Source organism: Chionomys nivalis, chromosome 12, assembly GCF_950005125.1.
Source record: "Chionomys nivalis chromosome 12, mChiNiv1.1, whole genome shotgun sequence".
Taxonomy (NCBI): Eukaryota; Metazoa; Chordata; class Mammalia; order Rodentia; family Cricetidae; genus Chionomys; species Chionomys nivalis.
Genome location: NC_080097.1, coordinates 29,077,679 through 29,099,404, shown reverse-complemented (window position 1 = coordinate 29,099,404; position 21,726 = coordinate 29,077,679). Strand labels below are relative to the sequence as shown.

The 21,726-nt window shown below is 36.8% G+C and overlaps 1 protein-coding gene across 1 annotated transcript in view; it reads right to left on the bottom strand.

The window, feature by feature from the left end:
• Diaph3 (diaphanous related formin 3) overlaps nt 1–21,726 on the bottom strand; it is a 467,044-nt gene that overhangs the window by 305,131 nt on the left and 140,187 nt on the right. Inside the window, exons 9-12 of the mRNA XM_057786074.1 lie at nt 18,924–19,029; nt 1,785–1,895; nt 1,389–1,507; nt 549–665 (exon numbers count right to left, since the gene is read on the bottom strand). Of these exons, the coding sequence (XP_057642057.1) occupies nt 549–665; nt 1,389–1,507; nt 1,785–1,895; nt 18,924–19,029 (453 nt within the window). The remainder of the gene's footprint in view (nt 1–548; nt 666–1,388; nt 1,508–1,784; nt 1,896–18,923; nt 19,030–21,726) is intronic.

Here is a 21,726-nt window from a genome sequence, read left to right as displayed (position 1 = left end):
TATTTTTTTGAGATTATAATTATATCATTTATCCCTTCCCCTCTGTCCAACATACCCCCTGTTTATTTTTTCAAATACATGACATATTTCTAAATATAACCTGATCAATATGAATGTTACCCATATTGATCCCAGGATCAATAAAACATTCTCCTACCTAAGGTTCAAGGATCACTAGAGAAGAGGGGCAGAAAGATTCTAAGAGCCAGATATCAGGGAGTTTGCTATGAGATGTGTCTCCTAATAACATAAGAAGATATACTCAAAGTTTAAACAAAATGGCTCCCTAAACTTGCTAAATAAGGACAATAAGAGACATGGCTTCAGCTCTCATCCAAAGGAAAGGACACAACCAAGAATTTTCTGGAGTTGAAAAATTAACAGCAATGGCATTATATACACATCTACCTAAATATATGACTAAAGAAAACAGTCTATAGACCATTATGAAAGAAATAAAAATAACTTGCTTATCTCAACAAAATATTAGATAAATTTCATAACTAATAGTTTTATCAGTTAAACAACAGAACACAGCTTTCCCTTACCTTATAAAATGGTCATTTCGAATGAGCAAAAGGTGCTGAAGAATTGAAACAAAATATCCCTCTGCTCTAGTGTTCTTAACTGTGGACAACAGCATGTCATAAACATCAGCTGCTTCAGTGAGCTGGTTAAGGACCACAAGAATTTATTCAAGCCCTACACCAAGCTAATAATACGCAGTATCTTCTGTATACAGGTTTGGAAGACTGATATGCAAACAACTGTCTAGAAACTGTTGTATTAAAAGAACTATCAAGGAACTGAGGGTAGAGAATGCCAGGTATGGCAATTTGACCTGAAACTTTTTTATCCCTCACAATTAACTGTAGCCACTGCAGAAGACAGTGGGAACAAAGCCAGCAACTGATGAGGGAAACATATTAAGTTCTAAGGATGCCCTGAACAACGGGTACAGATTCGGGGATAGTGTGTATCAATGAGAAGCCATAGTAAAAAATAGGATTCTAGCAGATCCACCAATTTACATGAGGCCTCCAAGGTAATGCATCCATCATGGAGAAAGGGGCATTTAATGGGTTGAGGCTATCTCAAATCCAATACTACAAAGGAGAAAAACACCATACATAAAAAACAACAGACTGTACATATATGTAACAATGTGGTCTAAGTTAATCATTTTACTAATTGAAGCATTGCTTTTCATATATGTACTGACAAAAAAAAATAGCTAATAAAATAGTGACACTTTCTTAATACATAAAGTTTTGATTTCATTTCATTTCTGTGGAATGACCTTAATGTTTTATGGGACATGGTGCATGATTTTAGATGTAAAAGTAATTTTACATATTTTTTGACTAGGACTGAGAGCAAAAGGATATTCAAGTTCAGCTCTAATATCTTCAAGGCGATGGGAGAACTCAATGAAGTCTTCCTCTTTGTGCTCATCAAAAACTTTAAGTTGTATGTCCAGGCCATCATTGTTAACACATTTTAAGTTCTATAGATATTAGATAAAAATTATGACGGGTTAGATTCTCAGTATGAGTAATCAAGAACCTGAACAATAAACCAACCATTCAAACGTGACCTGCAGAATTCAAATACTTAAGGTGTTAAATAATACTCAAACCTTATCATCTATATTTCAAAACTAAATTTTTATACTCAAGTCTTTTCCTGCAGATGAATTATTCTTGAGAGTAATTTATCTAAATTACCCCCACTCAAGTACACTTCTAATTTAAATATTAATGAGGAGACTACAGGGCACTTACTGGCAATATCTCTTTCAATCCACAACGCATAAATTCATTTCTGATGTGAAGCCTGAAGTCCAAATCATCAGGAGATGTAACAAGGGCATTTATGAGCTGCATACAAGCTACCTACAACACATCACACAGAAAGACTTACAGCCGTTGTCAACATTTAAAACAAAAGGAAGCAAGAAAGAAAAAAAAATGAGCTTTATTCCAATTATTAAATATTTTCACTCACAGGAAAGCCTAATAAGATAATTTGTAAGTAAAATATTATATGTATAGACATATATAGTTTCTATAAAATTATGTACCACTTATTTGGAGACTGAAGAAAACAAATTATCTCTTCATGAAAACTTCATGTATGGCTGAAGGTCTTGTCCAACAACATTCTATTACATATTATACAAACAGAAAATAACCAGAATGAAAATTATAAACATCTATTACCATGTGAATACTAAAAAATAGAATAGTTCAATAATTTTTCCATTTTTCAAAAGAACCAAAAATCCCCAAAACCTCGAAATCAAACGGTCCTAAATGAAATAGTAAGACTGCTGCAAAACATAAAAAATAAAAAAAAAAAAACCTTGATAATGGACATTGTCTAAGTAAGCACAAGAACTTAATTTGTCAAGCAATCACTTTTATACTTTTATAAAAATTCAAACTTACTGTATATTGTATTCACTAACATAGAATAAATTATATAGCTTGCTAAACACAATAACATGTAATAGAAGTTGGGTAATCAATTTTTTCACTTCAAGTAAATATGAATTCCTACTTTTAAATGTACCAGGCTTTTCTCTGTTTAGGCCACCAACCAGCTCCCATGACAGAGCAACTTAGTTTTGAATGCTTGGCCTGGCTTACTTTTCTAGCTAATTCTAACTCAACATGTTTTCACCTGATTCTCTTCCATCTACCTTTGCCTCAGGGCATACCATCGTTTTCTGCTTATCTTCCTTTCACTCCTTCTCTATGTCTGGCTGGCATATGTCTGGCTTCTTGCCCAAGGCATGCCTCTCATTCTCTCCTCCTTCTCCCCTTGTTCTTCTTTCTCTTCCTGAGGCTAGAGTTCTTCTATTGATTCTCTCTGCCTGTTAGCCCCATCTATCCTTTCTCCTGCCGAAGTATTGGCTGGGCAGCTTTTCATTAGACCAATCAAGGGCTGTAGGCAGGCAAGATGAAACAGATATAGCATATCCTTACATAATTAAACAAGCATCCTTATATTGTTAAATGAATTCAAAAGTAACACACCTTTACACAGTTAAGGTAATATTGTGTAGCATAAACAAATGGAATACACCTTTGCCTAATTAAAATAATATTCTACAACATTTATATTCTTAATTTTTAATCCTTGGATTAAAGTCACCTTTTCATCATTACAAATCCATATTTTAAAAAGGAAAAGTATTTCTCACTAGAAAAGCAATGTTTTCTTTTCTTTTTTGGTAGTGGTGATAGTGTTTTTGTTCCATGTTTACATTTTACTCAAAGTCTAGCAAGAACTACTAAACTATTATTTACCAAAAAGAAGATATAAAACAAACAAAACTTCTTTAATATACTAATTCTATGTATAAACATACAAAAATAGCTTTAGTGAATTTTTCTCTTCTAGACAGACAGTATTCATACCAAGAGCCAAAGACCCCTAACAAAATCCATAATAGCAGACACATGAAGAACTCCTTTGACATGGCCAAGGCTATCAAGGGGCTGCTAAAACATGCAGCCTATTGCTGTTGCTCTTGATTTACCTCCAAAAAGTGCTAAAAACATCATGTAGATCAGAAACAGGTTCCAGAGGCCCCTGAGATAGAACTTGCCTGAATATCCCCTCCCAAAGGACTAGTTTTATGATAACAGAAGCTTCCCAAGGAGGGAGGTAATCTACAGTCCCACCCAGCTGCAATTCCTGTGAACCACAAGACTGACCTACGTGGCTACTGTAGCCCACCTTAAAGGTGCATCTGTGGCAACTGATGGTGGTGGTAACAAACAGTGTCTGACTGCTCAACAAGATGGGGCGCATGCCTGGTGACTAGTATAGTCACAGCTATCAGAGGAGATCTACTAATTTACTAGAGCAAACTAATCTCTTAAGAACAATCTAAACATTAGCCCTTATACCTACAGGTAAGTGTAGACTTCACCCTATATCAAGGAAAATTCTCTTTGCAAAAGATGGAGATGATTTCTTTGCAACAAATGGAGACAACTACAAAATAGTCACAACTAATCAGAATGCAGAGTTGTAGGGCCCAACATCAATAAATATATCCATGAAACATTCCAATTCCTAAGGCTCAGGGAACACTGCAGAAGTGCGGACATGGATCAGAGCCAGAGGATCAGGAAGTATGCTCTGAGATTGTATTTCCTAGTAATGTCAGGAGCTAAACTGTCATCAACAAGAGTGTGTGTCATAATTGAAGACAATACTAATGGACATTCCAAAGTGAATAGCGAAAAGCTGACAAGGACTGAACTCTATTCAAAAAACCATAGGCAAAAGAGAAAAGCTCAGATTATGAGAAGTGGTCTTCCCCAGGGAAGAACACACCGGGAATTGTTTGTCCATGACCAAATGCTCAGCCCACAAAACATATATACAAATACGTTATACAGACTGAACAGACTTATATTCAGGAACATATATGTACAGTGACAGTAAGTTAAAAAAAAAAAGGCCATGAATTTGAAAGAGAACAGAGAGTGGTACATGAGAAATTTTGAAAAGAAAAGGAATATATGTTATAATTGTAATCTCAAGAATAAAAGAGAGCAAGAAGGGAAAGAGTTTCTCTCTGGAGAAGTAAAGTATTCTTTTTTTGTTGTTGATGTTATTTTTCTACGTTTACATTCTATCCCAAGAATAGCAAGGACTATTGGACTACAGATCAATATGTTTAACCTCATGCTGTTGCCTAAATTGTCTTTTCTCCATCCTTAAGGCAAGGCTTATGTGAATTTAAAATACTGGTTTTGGATTAAGACACCAACAGGGGTCTCAGTTCCTGCTGGTTGAAATACATGGTAGTAACTCTTATATTTGATATTTAAACACTAAATCTGACCAGCAAGACTCTACTGTCAAAACTTAAGATTGTTTAGAAATGGGAAATAAAGCAGGAAACAGAGATAAAAAGAAAAAGAAACACTTTTTTAAAAACTAGAAAACATAAAACAGTCAACCTTTCTAGTACAGAGTCACTCAGCTGGAACCAGTCCATGTCAAAACGTCAGGTTTAAAAGGTTTTCTTTTCACTCCCTTGCCACTCCCTACTTGGTACCCACAACACTTTTCTTGTCAGCAATACCAGGCAATTTTAAAAACTCTGAAAAAGAGGGGGAGGTGAAGAGAAGATATCAGAGAAAGAGGATGTTTTCCTCTGATTTTTCTATACTTGTCTATATTCAAGGAAGCTAAGTCAATCTCAGTCACTAAAGTTTTAAAAAAATAAAAACTAGTACCAAAAGTAAATAAAATTAGTAGAAAATAATGTCAAAGCAGAACAATGATATAGCAGATAATGGTATGAAATAAAAGAACAGGAAGACAAGGAATGACCCAAATTATTTCTGGAATGTATTCACAATGATAATTTTTCAGAAAAGGAAAGGAGAAAAAAATTTCTGTTAAAGCTATAAAAAAAACTGCCCCAATTCTAATAATTTGACATAATCAGGGCTTCTGACTATACTTAATTAATCTAAACCATATGTAAATATAAAGCTGCATGAAAGAACATGGATCTGTGTTATAAAGGATCAAATCTATAACCAAAGGAAAAGACCAAAGAGCTCCTAGAATTCTGAGCTTGTGGCCACACTAAGACACTGAACAGGAACACCATGTAATTACATAGTAGGTTACCTGGTAACAAGTGGGTACTAGTCCAGAATCTATACTGTGTTGCTTTGAATGAGAATGGCCCTCATAGAGTCATATTCTGGAATACTGATGCCCAGTTGATAGAACTACTTGGGAAAGACTATGAGGTACGGCTTTTTTGGAGAAAGTATGGCCTTGTGAGGGGAAATGTATCACTGAATGTGGGCTTTCAGGTTTCACAAGTCTCCCTCTCTCTCACTCTGCTGCCTACAGATGAGGATGTCAAGTTCTCAACCACTGCTTCAATGCGTTGTCTGCTTGTATCATACTCCCTGCCATGATGGTCATAAACAATCTCCTGAAACTGTAAGCAAACCCCCAATGAAATTTTTTTTTCTAACGTTGCTCTGGACATGATATATCCACCAGACACTGTTCTGGGTGTTAGATTTAGTTGTGCCAAGTAAAGGGGTGGGGCTTATTCATGCACTACTGTATTAATCAGGGTTGGTATTGCTGTGATGAAATACCATCATCCAAAAGCAAGTTGGAGAAAGAAAGGATTTACTTAGCTTTCATATCTGGAGTCACAGTCCATTGAGGGAAGCCGAGACAAGAACTAAAACTGGGCAGGAACCTGCAGGCAGGAAATGATGCAGAGACCACAGAGGAGTGCTATGTATTGGCTTGCTTAGCTTGTTCTCTTGTAAAACCCAGGACCATCAGCCTAAGGGTGGCACCACCCCTAAAGGACTGGGCCCTCCTCTATCAAATATTAATTTAAAACTGCCCAATAGGCCTGTCTACAGACTGAACTTATAGAGCCCTTTTCTCAACTGAGGTTCCCACTTTACAGATAACTCTACCTTGTGTCAAGATGATATAAAACTAGACAAAACAACTCCCATATTCCTAGCATTTGAGAGAGTAGAGTCTTAAAGAAATTATGACTTTGAAGGCCAACCTGAGCAGTAAAAGCCCCTCTGAAGGGGGGGGACAATCCTATGAAGAAAAGTTAAGACTACTCCAAGGTTTATGGCCTATGCAATCCAAGGAGTACAATAATCATGTACTCTGATGGAAAAGACCACAAGTTCAACAAGGAAGTTCAGGATTTCTAATATCCCAAATCCTTAATACTGAGAAGTGAACTTAAGGCCTCCAACATTCTAGACAACTGCTAACCCACTGAGCCTCTCTTGTAAGCTTTTTTTTTTTCATTTATTTTCTTTATATTGACTGATTGACTGATGAATGATTGGTTAACATTTTTGAGGCAGAGTCTCACTACATTGCCCTGGCAGACCTTCAGCTTGTGATCTTACCATTCTCCTGCCTCAAATTCCCAAAATCTAAAATCACAGGTATATACCACCAAACCCAGTTAGCTTCAAAACTCTAAAGTCGGAAATATCTATTATGATCAGAATCGAAACTAAGTAAAAAAATGAAGAAAATGAATACAGGCACTACTACTAAAAAAAAAATTCTGTACAATAGTACTCTAAAACCAATATCTCAAATAAAATCAATTGAATGATATAGAGAAAAGATGGTATTTTGAGGAATTATTTTCAATTGTAGGTATGGAAATCAAAAGTAAATGGGCTCTAGAGAAATAGAAGGAAAGGGATAGGAAGGATTGCAGAGTCCTAGAAAAATAAAAATATGATGAGCTTTGTCAATACAAAGCTATAGCACAACACAAACTATTTCTACAAAAGGACAGAGTGGCTGACTGCTCAACTGCCTAACACCTTCATCTCCTGGACACTATAATCAAGCAGTAAGTTGCAGTGGGAGAATCATCTTGTACCCTGCAAAGATTACCTGTATTTTAATAAAACACTGACTGGCCTAGTATTAATTCTTACATCTTAAATTAGCCAATTATTCTTGCCTATGTTAGCCATGTAGGCTTGGTACCTTTATCAGTGAGACATTCTTATCTTACTTCCTCTGTGGCTGGGTTGCAACTGAATACTGAGCTTTCCTCTTCCCAGAATTCTCCAGTTCTCGTCACCCATATCTACTTCCTGCCTGGTCGTCCCGCCTATACTTCCTGCCTGGCTACTGGCCAATTAGCGTTTTATTAAATTATATTAAAACAATACAACTGACAAACTGTTAAAGGGTATAAGATCATTGTCCCACATCAGTAAGTAAAGCATACAATTTAAACTAACTCTAAAATATTCTCTTCTTTGCTCCAAAAGTATCATTATACATGAGAAACTGCTCTTTGACCTTAGTTTAAGCATTCCTACATAAGAACACTTATCTTTAATTGTTACTGAGCAAATTCAATTCTGAAGTTTCAAAAAGAAAATATTATAAGCTCACGTGATTATTCTCTTCCCAATTTTCAGAAGTTCTCCTTTCATGAACAAATCTATCTTTACCAACAATTTACTACCTGGAGTATTTGATGGAGAATTAGTTTCCATTTTCAGAATAAGTACAAATGATTTATATGTTTTGGGCAGCAGCAGCAGAAGGACACATGACCAGAAAGTAAGACACACAAAACTTAAAATAGCAGGACAAATACCACTACTGTCAGGAACCAAAAGTAAAGGCATAAATAAATACAACAAATGAGAAAAGTAAAACAAAAATAGCTACTATGTAGGATAAAGTTCATCACAAAGCAATCTCAAGAACAAAACAGATGATAAAGGAAAATTTAAAGAACTAGAAAGAGGTTGACAGGACAGTGGGCCTGGGTTACTCCTTACCCAAAGAGGATTCCTGACCTTGAATTTGAGGGAGTTGATTCAAACACAGACACATAACACCTAAATTCTTTCTGGTGCAAACTTCACTACTATCTCTCATTCTGCTCAGCATGCAAAATGAGAAAAATGAACAATCTATGTATGTTTAACCTTTGTCTTATTACCTTTTGTGCACAAATATGCTTAAGTACAAAATTCAAGCAAGGTACAAGTAGCACATGATATACACGGCTATCCACAAGGCATGTCCAGTGTTTCAAAGGTCACCAAAGCAGAGATAACTATGCTAAAAGAACTTAGAATGCAATCTAATGAGCAGAAACAAGAGCTGACTTCTGAAAGGTCAGCTTGGAGTCAAAATGTTGTTTCTGGATATATGTAGATGTTAAATAAACCTGGAGCTAGGCCACACTGTAAAAAGAGTGTGCTTCAGGCCCTCAACACAGACTGAAAACAAGTACTGGAAAATAATCAAATGAAAATGCAACTAGATCTGTGAATACTCACAATCTGGGCCTGGAAGACAGAGTTTCGAGGACTTTTCATCTTTTCTACCCTAGAGCAGAAACCAGCCATCTCTCTGTGTACAATCAAATTCCAAATATGTCAATATAAGATAAGAAAATGATGCTTATAGAGAAAGTTATTTCCAGTATATAAAAGAAATTTTAGAGATTTTTAAACAGCATATAAGCATTAATTCAAAAAAGAACTGAACAGACTATATAATGTAGATAAACACAGAAACGGTATTGTGTATCAGATTAAAGCTCTATAATCTCATTTGTTCTCCCATTTGAATGCTCAATACATGATAGACATGGTAAGAGAACAAGTCAGAACTTGAAAACTGCATATGCCCGACACAGAGATGCAGAAAAATGAACTGCAGTACTCAAGGGCTAGAATTTACATGAGCACCAAGATGAAGCACAAACTTATATTTTTAGAAATATTTTTAGAGACATTCAGACTTCCCTTGAGGTGTTATTAATTTCTTCCATATCCTCCAATGCATTTTGAGGAAACTGCTAGTAATATAATTTTTATATCAAATAGTAGATAGCTGTAAATAATGGAGCATAAGCTTCAAAAGGGCAGGAATGTATGAGCTTCACTTTCGCAGGTCTAAGAGCAGCAGACCCCTTTAAGGCAATAGTTGAGAATCCCAAACTATTATTCCTTATTAGCGTTCAGAAAGATGCGTGTTAGGAATGCTCCAAACACTGGCTATAGTATTAGATATTTTAACATGTCCAGATTCTAGATGTACTCCACATACTTATGTAAGTTCATATTAAAATGATATTTTAATATTAAAGTCTGTTACTATAAAGACAGATAGTTATGTTTTATATTCTACTTGACTCATGCTTATACATTAATCTTATTGACGCAAAGAGCTATAAGCAGCAGTCAAAAACAGAGACTAGTTAGGAAAAACTGCATCCTGAGATTCTCTAACTACAGGCCTAAAAATACACTCCCTAATATCCTTCTTCATTTGTCCTTTCTTGTGGAATATTATTTTAACTAGACAAAGATGTGTTACATTTGTTTATGCTGCAGAATATAAATTTAACTGTGTAAAGGTGTGATAGTTTTATTTGTGTTGCATTTGTTTTGGGATGTAAGGATGTGTATTTAATTATGTAAAGATGGGCATTCAAACTGCCTAGGCTCCCACAAAGCCAGTACGTGCAGTAGGATCAAAACCCAGTGCCATTGTTCTTGACTTCTCAGCAGTCCTCATTGTCCGCTATGTTCAGTGAGTCCGGTTTTATCCCATGCTTTTTCAGACCCAGTCCAGCTGGCCTTGGTGAGTTCCTGATAGATCATCCCCATTGTCTCAGTATGTGGGTGCACCCCTCGCGGTCCTGAGTTTCTTGCTCATGCTCTCTACCTGGAAGGAGGTGGGAGGTCCTTGGACTTCCCACAGGGCAGGGAACCCTGACTGCTCTTAGGGCTGATGAGGGAGGGGGACTTGATTAGGGGAGGGGGAGGGAAATGGGAGGCAGTGGCGGGGAGGAGGCAGAAATCTTTAATAATTAAATAAATTTAAAAAAATAAAAAATAAAATAAAATAAAAAAATTATGTAAAGATATGTTGCATCTGTTTGAGGCACCTTGCCAGCCTGAGGCACCTGATTGGGGCAATAAAAACTGAAAGATCAATAGCTAGGCAGGAGAGGGGTAGGAAGGGCTGTTGGGAGAGGAAATCTGGTCTCCAGTAGAAAAAAAAAAGAACAGAAAGATGTCAGAGGAAGAAAGAACAAGGGAGTGGCCTAGGGCAAGAAGCCAGGCAGAGGACAAACAGGCCTACATAGAGAAGCAGTGAAAGTAAGATATGCAGAAATAAAAAAGGAAATAAGCACCAAGACAAAAGGTACATGAAGACAAACAGGTCAAGTCAGAAGAACTAGTCAGAAACATGCCTAAGCTATGCCAAGCATTCAGAACTAATAATAAGTCTCTGTGTCATGACTTGGGAGCTGGTTGGTGGCCCAAAAGAAAAAGCCTGGTACAGTCCTTCATAGATGTTATAACACATGTTAGAAATTAGAATTACTTTAACTGATATATTTGGAAGTTCTTTTAAAAGAAACAGAAAACCAAATATAACTATTTTAGAAAACTGTTGACTGGGTTAAGAGTGCTAATACATGCGCTTGGGGTGCGGGGAGACAATGAAGTGGCAGAAGAGCGATACCACCACCACATAAACACTGGCTCATTTCCATACTGCCTAGTGACAAATTTCAAAGAACAATGATGAGAACTTGTGGACGATTTTATTTACCAAATCTAAACTCTTTATATGGTGAAGAAATTTCTCAAATTTTAAAATTAAAATAATCCTCTGTTTCTTTCCTTAAATTTCTGAGACAGAAAATGAGGACCAACTAATTTTAAAATTTCTGTAACTGACCTGAAGAAAACTACAGGAAAGACATTACTTTTTCTATTTTCAGATTCAGAGAAGATTGCATTGGCTTTGTAGGAGCCATAAGAAAGCAACCCTGACTGACCATAGGAACAAACATGGCCAACAGCTCCCGACTCCCGCTATCTCTGGGGCACACAGTGGCTTCTGAACAGAAGTCATGGCCTCTTCATAGACTCCACTCTGAGGGCATCTGAATAAACACATCAGATAAACGGATATACAGTAAATTCAGAACTGTGGCTCAACCTTATAATGCCTCTGTCCAGCTCTCCTGGCTCTCCAGGTAGTGGAAACCTTCCCAGCAGGCCTTCCTTCTCCCCCTCCAGTCAGATCTTTACTTAGTTCTCTCAGGGGCCTTCAAACTGCTTCCCAGAAGCCCTAATAGACAGCTCCCCTGGGCTCCTGAAGATTCATATCTTTAGATTATCTGAAGAATCAGATAATCATAAATAACAATTTGATCCTTTGTTCTGAGTGTTAAGATAGTATTCTCACTTTTCCTTGGATTCTCTGTCTGTGACTGTGCTCTGCATTTTCCAGTGTTGCCAGAGAGACCTGGAACAGCTTTCCTGTAGTGAATGTTGAAGACACCAAATGCTGAACTACTGCTTTCTTTAGTTTCTTTGGAACTTTTATCCTAGACTGGAGAAATACCATCTATAACCACATTCATAACTGAATCGATGTTTTCAGGATAATGGAAAAAACCTCCAGCTGGGCAGTGGTGGTACACACCTTTAATCACAGCACTCCGGAGGCAGAAGCAGGCAGATATGTGAGATCGAGGCCAGCCTGGTCTACAAGAGCTAGTTCCAGGACAGGCTCCAAAGCTACAGAGAAACTCTGTCTCGAAAAGCAAAACAAACAAACAAACAAATAAACAAGAACAAACAAACAAAAAACACTTCAAGATCTTGTGATTGGGTAACAGAATGAATGTATTTAATGCCATTGAGTTGTATGCTAAAAATCTGTATAAAATGGCAGATTTCATCTTATATCTATATATTTACTCCAATGAAGGTAAACTAAAAAGAACAGTATCTATGTACTTCAAGATGAAATTATAAGATCTGAGTTATTTTAGAAAAGACTAAGTGGTCCCCGGGAAGAAGAGACAAGCCCAGCTGCTTTTTAGTCTGAGTACAGCCAATCAAATTTTTGGAAGTATAGAGGCAGTTAAATACGAGGATTTAAGTATGTTTTAAGTGAGCAAGTACACAAACTAAGGCTATCCATTCACATCAAAGCATCGGGACAATAACTCTGCTCTCAGAAACAAGTTTCCCAATCTTTCCCCTTCCCCAGACTTGCTTGCTAACCAAACATTTCTTCCCCCATAATTTAGAATCTTTGGACACCATGATTTATTTTTACAATTAATTAATATAGAAGAAGTAGTTTTATGCCACAAGAGCCAAAGTAGTGAGGGTTTCTAATGAATTTGAATCTAAATTCAAAGTACAATGAACACATCACAGAACTCTAAAAGCATCACAAATAAGACAAAGCAAGAGAGAAAGTGGCACCAGTGAGTCATTTGTTTGTTTTCTATTGCACAACTCCCCAAAGTTGTTCTCAATCCTTCAAGAATTACAGAAGCAGCACCAGTGAATTTTGTTCTAGACAACTCTATCTCAAACCACCTTAGAGAGCAGAGGTAGTGTCTTATTACCAGTCAAAGAAAAGGTAAGCACGATTCAATGTCCCCCTTTAGTTATACTTACAGTACATTTGGAAAGACTATAGTTCTGTAATCTCAATGACCCTTTCCTATAACACAATCTGCCATCACTATCAAAATACCCCTGCCCATTTGATCACCATTAACACAATGTTACTGAAACTCTATTTTACAGCAAAAGGTAACTCCAGCCCCTTCAAGCCTCCTGCAAAAGAGCTTTCCACATCTTTGGGTGTCTGCCATAAAGCACCTCCTACAGCTATCAGTCTACCATCTGGGAGATGGGTGAGCCGCACAGGCAAGAGAGAAGGGTCAGCAGTCTCCAGACAGATGTTCCAAGAAGACAGAGAATCAGGCATGTGGAGGATTGCTGTCTCCACACAGTCCTTTCCACTTAAGATCCCAAGTGAGAGATCTTCTTAAGAAGAATGAAACTTTCCAAGATGTACTAGATACATCGTCACAATTAAATGTTACGTGGAAAGCACGCATTAATTTGATGGGGGATTACAGATAATCAGGAAAGATGTTGAAATATTTATGGGAACAATACACCAGAAGCACTTGGGAGACTCTGAAGTAAATCTTGTCTACCTTAGAAGCTAGGAAACTTCCTAGAAAGAAAGGTTGATTCATCATTTACCAATAGGCTGCTATCTTTACAACAGAACACAAACAACCAAGATAGCATGGCTAAGTTCTGACTTAAGTTGAAGTGACCAGTGATATCACATCAGCTATGGACAGCACTCTGGTCAGCTTCAACTCTCTAGCTGGGGTTAATACATAAGACAGTACTCCTTAGGATATGGCTTGTTTTTCAAACACCTTCTGAAAATAGCTCAAACATATACACAGTATGATCTTCACAGGAAAGGAAATCAGGCTGACAGAGCTTATACTGGGCCGACTGCTATTAAATCTTTCATGGGCTAGGCTCAGTGAATAAAGTACTTTCCCTACAAACAAGTCCAGAGCAAAGGTACCTCCCCTTGTGGCTATAGGGATTACAGCATACTGTTCTCGCAATCTAGAGGATATTTACAGAAAAAAAAGTCATGTATCCACCAAAAAAAAAAAATTGAAAGTCACCCTTTGAACCCTAAGATGAATTCTTCCAATGAGTTCCTAAAAATTAATCATTTGTGATTAACAGAAAAATTTCAACAAATGTTGCAATCTAGGGCAATGCTTCTGATGACTCAGCAGAGTACAGCTTTAGCTATAAGATAAAGAAGATCCATGTACAAAAAAAGAAAAAGAATAAGGAAAGAAGCTAAAGCATGAATTAGAATTAATGAATTAATAAACACTGATTCCAATCTTCCTCTACGATGGATGTTGCCAGCATAAAGGGACAATCAGACAGAGGGAGATGGGATAATGTGACAGGCACTTTGGTTCTTCCAAGACAGGTATGGGAGGTTTGTCTACCCAAGCATTCCCAGGTACAGCTTGAGCAGTATCGGAAGTGGTTTTTCTATCGGGACATTGCTGTGGTGTGACTTTTCTCCTCTGCACCTAGTTGAGTGGTGTGATACTTACATAAACTCCCCGAGCCTTCCAGAATTTCTACAAAGCGCTCAGGGTCATTTGCTGCACAAATGGCTCAAAGTGAATTAGGCTGTTTGCAGCTGAGCATCTTTTTCTGATAGATTTGAAAAGAAAAGCTATTGTACATTTACTTCAAATCTAATGTTTTTACCTTTAATCTATTTCCTAAAAATAAAACTCAGGCCTGAAATATAATCTTTAAATCATCTCAGGCATGTACTTTGCAGTTTCTCTCCAGAAAATATCAAAAGGAGGAAAATTTGCTTCATTCTATCATAATCACAGGCAGAGAAACTATCATCATTATTAGAATACAAATAAATATCTAACAATTTCCCTTTAAGACACTCATTATCATAAATATGTTTATCAATAAAAGATCCTCATTATTCTTTATTAACTACCAATTTAGAAGAAAACAATTGGTTTCTACTTTATTTAGTTGTAAAAAAAATAATTTTCAATTTGGTAATTTGCTAATATCATCCATACTAGTACATTTCAATAATACAAATTACACAGCTAATAAAATAAAATAGGCATTTAGAACAACAGCTTTATAGGAAAACATAGTTAGATCATTCTAAAATATGCCTTATTTGTGGAAAATTCAGAAGTATACCAGAGATGAGAGTGGTTTGCGATATTACTATAATACGCTTGATAACTTTTAATGGAATTGAAAAGCGCATACCCAGCAATATTCCCCAAAATAAATGTGCTTTCCCTTTTTACTTGGGGGTGGGGGTAGTAAATTAAGTTTTCTGAAAGGTGATACCTTTTTTTCCCTCTTTCATATATTTACACAAGTTCAAAATGATATTCACAGCATCTTCTAAATTTTGGCCAAGACTCAAAAAGAAATGCATTTAAACTTTGGAACTTGCCCACAAAGACACGAGGCCAACCCCGGCAGTTGATGGGACAGACACCTGGAACCAAAGGGGTGGGAAAGTCAGGCAGAGCTGAAATGATTCTTCAGTTTATGAACTTGTTCAGTGGGACCAAGGTCAATGCCTCTGGCAAGGGATGTACAACTCATCTAACTGGCACCAGTCCCTTCCACCACTTTCCAATCTCTGGGGCACAGTGTACAAGCTCATTGGTCCAGAACTTAAATACTGGGTTTTTAATTAGCTCAATGAAGGTGATAAGAAGACTCCAAGGATGTGGCCTATTTACAATCAACCATTCCAAGAGAACCCTTGTGATCTGTTCCTGAATTGCCTTGGTATTTACCTTGGCAAAAAGGTACAGCATGGTGCAGTTGAAGTAGTATTGAGTGTGGCTGTCTGGTTACCGCAGCTGGTTTGCAATTGCATTTAAGAAGAGATAATGACCCTCAGTGTCTAAGTCCACTGATGTGGGATTTCCCTCTGTATGCTGTGATCACCACTGATAAATAAAGGAACTGATTTGGGCCTATAGCAGAGCTATAGGGGAACAGAGCTAGGCGGGGGAACTAAGCTGAATCCTAGGAGAAAGGAGGTGGAGTCAAGAGAAGACATGGAGCCCCTGCACGAGAGAGACGCCAGAACTTTACCAGGTAAGCCACAGCCACGTCGGGATACAAAGATTAATAGAAATGGGTTAAATTAAGATGTAAGAGTTAGCCAGTAAGAAGCTAGAGCTAATGGGCCAAGCAGTGGTTTAATTAATACAGTTTCTGTGTGGTTATTTCGGGTCTAAGCAGCAAGGAACTAACTAGCAGCCTCCTTGCAACATCCATACTGGAAATTATTATGAACACATTGTAAAGACAGAAAGAATTGGATTTGAATGACATTAAAACAATATTTCACTTCATGATGAAAACTAAGCTATAAAAACCATGTCAAGAAACTTATTTCAATGTATGTAAAACGCCAAAAACGTAGGAATACTAATAACTATAACAAAATATACAGTTACCACATACCTTTGGTAATGGCTTCCTAAAAGCCAACTCAAGTACAAGCGGTTACTCGTACCCTGGCAAAAAGTTCTCAAGAACTCTATCAAACACTTGATTGATACATCTGCCAAAGGACCATGTTGCTGCAAGTACCCTTCCACTAATCACTTATCAACAAGCAAGGCAAGTAAGTCATAATTTAAAAATTAATCAACTCTAAAAATGCTATAAAGAGCATTATTTGTAATAGTCAAAAGATATAACAGACCCAAATATCTAACAAGAAGCTACTGATAAATAAAACGTGGCATAACAGTGCAACAGAAACATAAAGTGACATTTTTAAAAATGAGATAGTGAGACATTCCAACATGGAAAAAAAAACTGACTATTCAGCAGATAATAGAATCTAGTCATGTGGTGGGCATTTGGGAGGCCGAGGCAGATGGTTCTCAGTGAGTCTGAGGCAAGCTTGGTCTACACAGTGAGTCCCAGAATAGTAAGAGACAGAGCTAGGGAAACCCTGTCTGAAAACTACAACAACCCCTTCCCTGAAAAATTCTAATCATGCAGAGCCAGGTATTATATGCTCTGTGTATGTGTAATAGCTGCCATATGCAAATCTCTCTAGACAGAAAAAAGTGCCCTAGAACTAAATAGAACAACAAAATTAAGGAGTTATAGTTAAAGGAAGATTTTATTTAAAAATAATCTAAAATTGATATAGCTAAAGGTATACCTCAATATAACAAAGACCTGACCCAAACCACCCTAAAAAAATCCCTACATAGGTACATGGCATGATATATAGACTTCACGCAAATAAAACTTTTTTTAAAAAAATTACAGGAGACTGGGCAGGGATTGCAAATGCCTTTAATCCCAGTACTAGGAAGGCAGAGGCAGATGGATTTCTGGGAGTTTGAGGCCAGCCTGGTCTATAGAGTGAGTTCCAGGACAGGCTCAAAAGCTACAGAGAAACCCTGTCTCAAAAAGCAAAAAAAATTTACCAGAAAACTTCAAATTTTAATAGATACAATTTTTGAAAGGCATTGAAGTCTTAATCTTTAGATAGGGAGAAAATGTAGAATCAGATTAAAGAGACATTAAAATTGGCACCAGATGATAAAGGAGCAATGAGACCAAGGGATATGCAAAGACTTAGAAAATAGATAAGAAGGAAAAGTAAGAAACAGAAATGAATAGGCAGGACAGGAGGCGGAATAGAAGAGGCAGAAGAAAGAAAAGAGATAAGAGGAGGAAAGCAATGAGACAGGAGTCAAAACAAAACAGAGCATCCCTGGTCTGGAAGGTAGGACCACTATTAAAGAATGCAGGTGAGCCCCAATTCCTTGTCCTCCACAAGACAAGAGCCAAGGTTCTGGAAACAGGAACCAAACAATAGAGACCCTTTATCCTGATCTTCAATCCTGGTATTGCCATGAGTACTAACAACAAAGTTCCAACTGAGCCACTCATAGCATGGCATATGACATTACAGAAAAAGTTCATTAGTTTCATAGTTCAAATATCATCTGATTTTTCTTGAAATATCATGTATAAATTTTAATTTGATATTTTTAAGTTTTAAGAGTCTGCTCTACTATTACTTTCACATTAGAACCAAACAAACAAGAGTAACAGTGCAGATAGGCCTCCTGTTAAACAACCCTACTTCACATAGCAAATCATTTTATATTGTTTAGAGTGCATTTCCGTCATGTCATTCTGCACACTAGTAAGTAAACAGTGCAGAGAGTTAGATCACTCAAGAATCCTTTTAAATTTCCCAAGGAGCTAGGCCAAATCAAGGATTAAGTCTGGAATGGAGAATTAGATGTGAATATTTCTTTATGGTTAATGCTGGGCTTGATGGCACAGCTATTATCCCAGCGCTCAGAAAGTAGAAGCAGGAAAATTGTCACCAAGTTCATGGCGTATCAGGGTTATATACAAATTTGATCATAACAATGAGGGCATCTTTTTTACTTCTTTTAATCAACAGTTTATAAAGTATTTTTGTGTTTGCATAATGAAATAGCTAAAGTTACCTACAACTGTAAGGAGGGGAATACCTTGAAGAGTGATCTATTTCCTTGAACCTCGATAACATTTGCAGAAATTCTCAATTTCAATTATAAGACCTACAATAATGACAAACCATAATTCATATAATTCAAAAATATTGCCTTACATTAGCATGAATTACTAAACCATCACAGGACTATTATGATAAGGTCTGTAGAAAAATCTGTAGGTTTAAAGTTGGAAAATCTTTAAAAGCCTAAGGAAGGGCTCATGGGTATTCAACAAGACATTTGTAAGATGTTACAAGAATACAAAACATGCATTCATTAAGTATAAAAACTAAAAAGGCATTCACACTTATATGATGTTTACATAAAAGTCAATCACAAAACAGCTTCCAAGAATACAGCTGATATGTCACTGAGAACTAGATTTTTAAAACGTAAAGCGTACTTGCAGTTGCACTGAATTGTGCCGGAGGCCTTCAACAATGGGGGAAAATCTGTCAATGTTTCTCTCTTCTCCAGCTGAAGTCAAGGCTTCTAAAACTTCTTCAAGGCTATCAGAAATTTGGAGTCTATTAATTAAATAGCAAGGATCAAATAACAAAAATGCCATTCTAATTAATAAAACTTTACCATGCTAATTAGTAAAACATGAGTTCATTACTGTAAGTGCATACTAACTGTACAAAATAGCAGGATTCATGGTGACATTTCCATGCATACAAAGAATGCATTTATCACATCCACCTTCCCTACAAATCCCGTTACCCACTCCTCCCTCTGTTCAGGTTTTTAACATCTTTGCTAACTTTACCATCTTCTACTTTTACATCAGATCCTTTTCCCCGACTGGTATCTACTTGAGGGAGGCTCAGCATGTTTTTCTGTGTGCTCTAACATGTATTTTGATTTATTTATTCCTGGCCAATACCCTGCGAGGTGTTGACCAAGCATGTATAAAACACCACAGGTCAGGACTAATTTGAAACATTTTTGCCACTTTAGGTTCACACTGGATTCTTATTTATACTATTTTATTGAAACATAAAACTATACCATATAATGAGACATTTCAATGCATGCTGCTGCTGTGTAATAAAGAGGAAAAGCATGTATATCTCCCCAAATAAGTCATTCTCTCATGATAGCAGCATTTAAAACCCATTCTTCTTGTAAAACATACACTATCATTTTCTAGAATCAACATCCCATAGATTTTAATGTATATAAACTGTATGCAGTGTGTATATTATAAGCCATTATAAATAAGAAAGTAGGCAGAAAACAGCTGAACAACTTGTTCAGTCTAACATCTACTTCTCCAAAGTGCTGAAGCATGGATCTAAAATCTGGCAGCCTGTGAAGGCTAAATATGTAAAATGCTCTCAGTCAAAACATAATGTCCCTCAAATAATAAAACTGTGACAGTCAAAAACAAACAGTAGCACAATACAATAAATAGTTAAATCTAAACTACAGTGTTTGTGAAAAGATCATTTTCCCTTTTAAAAAAAAAAGTATAAATTCTTTAGCTGTGAATGAAAATATGCAGCCCTAAATGTTATCTGAATCACTCTGACATTTGTTCCAATGTCAAGAAACAACAAAAATAATACAGAAGGGCTGAGAATCAAATTCAGTAGTGGACTGCTTGCCTAGCTTGCGTGAGGCCATAATTTGACTCCCAGAACTGAAGTAGTAGGAGGAGAACAATACATGTGAACAAAGATGAAGAAAGAAGAGAAGGGGAAGAGAACAGAAAGAGGAAAAATAGCGGAAAGAAAAGAACAGGATAAGAGTCTAGGGGGAATAAGAGTGAAGAGAAACAAGAGAATAAGGAGGGAAGAAGAGGAAGGAGGAACCGAAAGGAATGGATAACAAAGAATAAAAGGAAAGACAGGAGGAAGAGTTCTGAGTCATGCATCAATATACATGCATACAGGGCACATACCAACTCTTAGGGCACACCAAAATCTAAGCAAACTTTCTAGATCGAGAAAGTACTGAACCTGGATGTCTGGCCTTTTCCATGCCCGGGATCATGGGTCAGATTAGCTAAATGACTTCTCTAGACACACAGAACACAAAAGGCTCAGGTTCAGAGTGGTGTGTACCTGGGCAACTCCAGCCACCAAGTCAGTTCAATACTACCTAACTAGCAGGATCACCCCAAGACTGACTCTCACGTGTATTAGAAAGGACTAAGGCTAAGTTCACATTGTAACAGTACATTAGGAGCCCTGGGGATTGCATGCTGAGAACAGCTCAACTCCTAATGTCAGGGAGGAGTTCATCTCCTAGGAAGAACTTTCCAGCAGCTCTGACCGCAGAAGAATCTACGTTCGTTTTATTTCCACAAACTTCTTGCTCGACACTCCAATTCTTCCTCTATTTAAGCAAAGCTAATGTCTAGTACCCTACAGATACATGTGAGATCAATCCCTGGATGCTGTGGCCAGTATACACTCGATGAACACGTCTTCCTCTGGTTTGCACCATCACTCATCTCTTTAAAGGCTTATGGGAAACAGGGTCAAGGCAAGGCCTTTGGACATGATTGAGCCAGGCTGTTTCAATTCTCTGGAAACTATGAGCACTGTCTTTATTCTTATGGGTTTTTTTTTTTTTTTTTTTTTTGGTTTACTCATTTTTTAAAACATTTTCAAGGGCTACTTATAATTAGAATCCTAATCTTACTTAAGGTGTTGGGGTGTACTTTATCACCAGGATACATGCTGAGTGGCTGATTAGGTACAACCTTATAGCCAATTCTTGAAGCTTCAATGTGTTTTAGACTATAACCCATTCAATTCAACTGATCTGTCTTACATATAAATTGTCAAAAAGCAATGTACTTATCATTAGAAGAGGTAAGCATGACTCACAATTCATATATATATATATATATATGTAAAGTTAGATAATAAAAAGACCCTATTTGTACATTTTCACCCTCTACTTTGAATTTTTATTAAGGGGTAAGCTTAAAGAAGTTTAAAAGAAACAAGATGAGGAAATCAGTTGTTCATGAAATTATTTTAGTCCCTAATTAAAAATTTGATTAGCAAAATACTTGGACAAATATTTTAATTATACAAATAAGAAACCAAACTAACTGCCCAGACATATATCAACACTGAGGTTGTATGCTTTTGTACATGACAATGCAGGAGACACAGGGAGACTTACATACTCTCCTCCCCCATAATGCAGGAGACACAGGGAGATTTACATGCTCTCCTTCCCTACGA